This window comes from Poecilia reticulata, linkage group LG17 (assembly GCF_000633615.1).
Source record: "Poecilia reticulata strain Guanapo linkage group LG17, Guppy_female_1.0+MT, whole genome shotgun sequence".
Lineage (NCBI taxonomy): Eukaryota > Metazoa > Chordata > Actinopteri > Cyprinodontiformes > Poeciliidae > Poecilia > Poecilia reticulata.
In genome coordinates, this window is record NC_024347.1 from 30223591 (window position 1) to 30226275 (window position 2685).

Genomic DNA, 2685 nt, shown 5'->3' on the forward strand with positions numbered 1-2685 from the left:
AAAGTCAGAATTCTGAGTTTAAAGTCAGAATTCTGAGATTAAAGTCAGAACTGTTTTGGTTTTTTTTTTCCAATGGCCCTAATCTTCTTCCGTACTTATCGGTTTTGCCGCGTCATTTCTTTGTTGTTGTGGAAACTGCTGGTTTGTTGACGCCCCTTTACCTGGCAGAGGGAAGCAGGCTTTGAATAGCTGTGATGAAGATGAGCACGATGAAGGCGCAGACCAGGTTGGACTTGAAAACCTCGTCCCTCATCTGTGAGTACTGCACAGGGACAGAGAGACGAAGACCAAGAGAAAAGGAGGAGGAGGAAGTGGAGGTGAGGGGAGAAACAGGCTTTCAGACACACCGAGAGGACTGGACCGGTCAAAATGCGCCAAACACACGGATGCACTGCCACGGCAGACGCATGCGACTCGGTCGACCACAAGCGTTAGAGAGAGACAGGAGCCGGTGGGTCAGCCGGGGGTCCTGGGGAAGGTGCGAAGCTGACAAACACGACTAGCTGTGAGCTTTTCAGATGTTCGCCGAGACGCCAGCAGAGGGCTGAGCGAAAATAAACCCTCAACCTGAAACACGGACTAAAGTTAAGATTCACAAAAATGAGTTTATTACGTTTCTATTGCCCTTCTAATTAACAACTAAAAAATTAAGAGCAAAAAAAGCAAAGACATTAATTTGGTGCCTTTTTATGTTTTGCCTTCTTTAGGAACAGAACATTTATTTTCTGTTGATTCAGATTTTGTATTCAGAATTTGATAAATGTGGCTACTTCTGTATATGAGTCAAACATTTTACTTTAAGCTAGTTAGCAGAAACAACTACATGGATCTATAATCTAAAATAAATGCATTCACTTTGCTACAAGGGCCTAAATATGATGACTGATAAATATAATCTTACAAAATGCAGATAAAAGTAGCAAAAAAATCCCCAAAAAGAAACATTTTTAAAAATCGCTAGCTAAGCTAATTAGCCACAGCTAAACTTTAGCAAAGAAAATCTTCTAACTAAAAAAAAAAACTTTTTTCTTTGCAAAACTGTCAAATAATAATAATTAAACTTTTTGCTAAACTAAGGCCTGTTTTAAAACTTCAGACAAATGTGTAAACATTGAGGAAGGTAAATCTGTCCGTTAGCCATTGCTGAGCGAAGCTAGGTAGCTAGCACAGTGTGGCTAGGATTATTTGCCCCTTCCCACCCCAGGGACGCCTGCTGCCCCGAACCGCTCCGTCTCTTTCTTTAAGGGTGCTGGGAAATTAGCAAGAGGATGCTTCACGTTCGGTCACAACTTTGGCAAATAAACTAAATTAAAGGAAAAATACAGAAATAAATCATAAAGAAGGATGAAGGGATGCCAACACCAAATCACTGCACATTTACTGAGGAGGTTTACAGTTAATCAGATAAACAAAAGTATTTAAATTAAGGCCGTTTTGGGGGATGGTGATAAAACACAAGTATGGAAGCCAAAATGAACGCAACAGCAACAAAAACAAAACGGGAAAATATAAAAAAGATGTGCAAAAGGAGACTGCATTCAGCAAAGAAAACAACATTCATACTTTTTATTTAATTCTTTATATCGATTTATGATCACAGAGTCACCATGACGACGTTAGATAATCAATATACTGATGATTTCCCTGATAAAACAGCTGTCTGTTTAAAAACTGTACAATAAACAAACTGATTATAATCTATTAGCATCTTAACCATTAATGTCCTGAATTTTCTTATTACAAATGAAAAATTTACTCAAATTACCAACAGCTTATTGCTAAAGATATTCAGAAATTTAATTTTATTTCTTAAATCCCCATCCGTAGACTGGTTATTAATCACACTTTTAATAAAAAATCAGTTTCAAACGTTCAGGATTTTTATATAAAAACAGTTTTAGACAAGGCTGATGGTTTTTATTTTATTTTTTTTTACTGAATGCAGTGATCAAAACATAAAACAGGAGAAAAAATAAAAATAATATAAAAATGAAGCTGAGCTGGTCAATTTATTCCACAGAACGGTAAAATTTCCCATAGTTCCATGGGGCGAGCGTTTGGTCATGAGTAAACTGAAGGGGCGTCGCTACGCTGTGGTAAAGAAAGTAAAACATGTCTAATTATTAAAGTTAAAACATGAGTCATCATTTTTAGGTGAACCTAAAATAAAAAGCAAAACTCAGAAAATCTGGATTTTATTGGGGTGAATTTTTACAGACCAATTTTTCTGTATGGAGTCCAAAGTGTGTCAGTAAAATTGCACATTTATTATTTTATTCAAACAAATTCGGACCTAAACAAAACTAAAATTAAGCTAAAATATCTTAGTTTTTAAATAACTTTCCTCAAAGAAAAGCTTCTCCAGCTTTTTGTTTTTCTTTTGATTTATTTGGAATAAAGAAACAATTTTATTTTATTTTTAGAGATTCATATTTGTTAGTGGTTCTCAAAGTTCAGAAAAAGATTATTGGATTTGTTTAGTCATTAGTAAAATACTTAATTTGTTCTTTTTTACTAAAAATTGACCACTTTCTATAACAGAACAAAGATTATGGATGGCACACCTCAGACGACAGATTTATACAGACCCATTTTTCTGTATGGAGTACAAAGTGTGCCACTAAATTGCCTATTTTTTACAGACCAATTTTTCTGTATGGAGTCCAAAGTGTGCCACTAAAGTGC

The 2685-nt window shown here is 35.6% G+C and overlaps 1 protein-coding gene across 2 annotated transcripts in view; it reads right to left on the reverse strand.

The window, feature by feature from the left end:
* adcy8 (adenylate cyclase 8 (brain)) overlaps positions 1 to 2685 on the reverse strand; it is a 92693-nt gene that overhangs the window by 27413 nt on the left and 62595 nt on the right. For both annotated transcript variants that reach the window (XM_008434781.2, XM_008434782.2), the window contains one exon: positions 162 to 262. In XM_008434781.2, coding sequence (XP_008433003.1) covers positions 162 to 262 — 101 coding nt within the window. The remainder of the gene's footprint in view (positions 1 to 161; positions 263 to 2685) is intronic.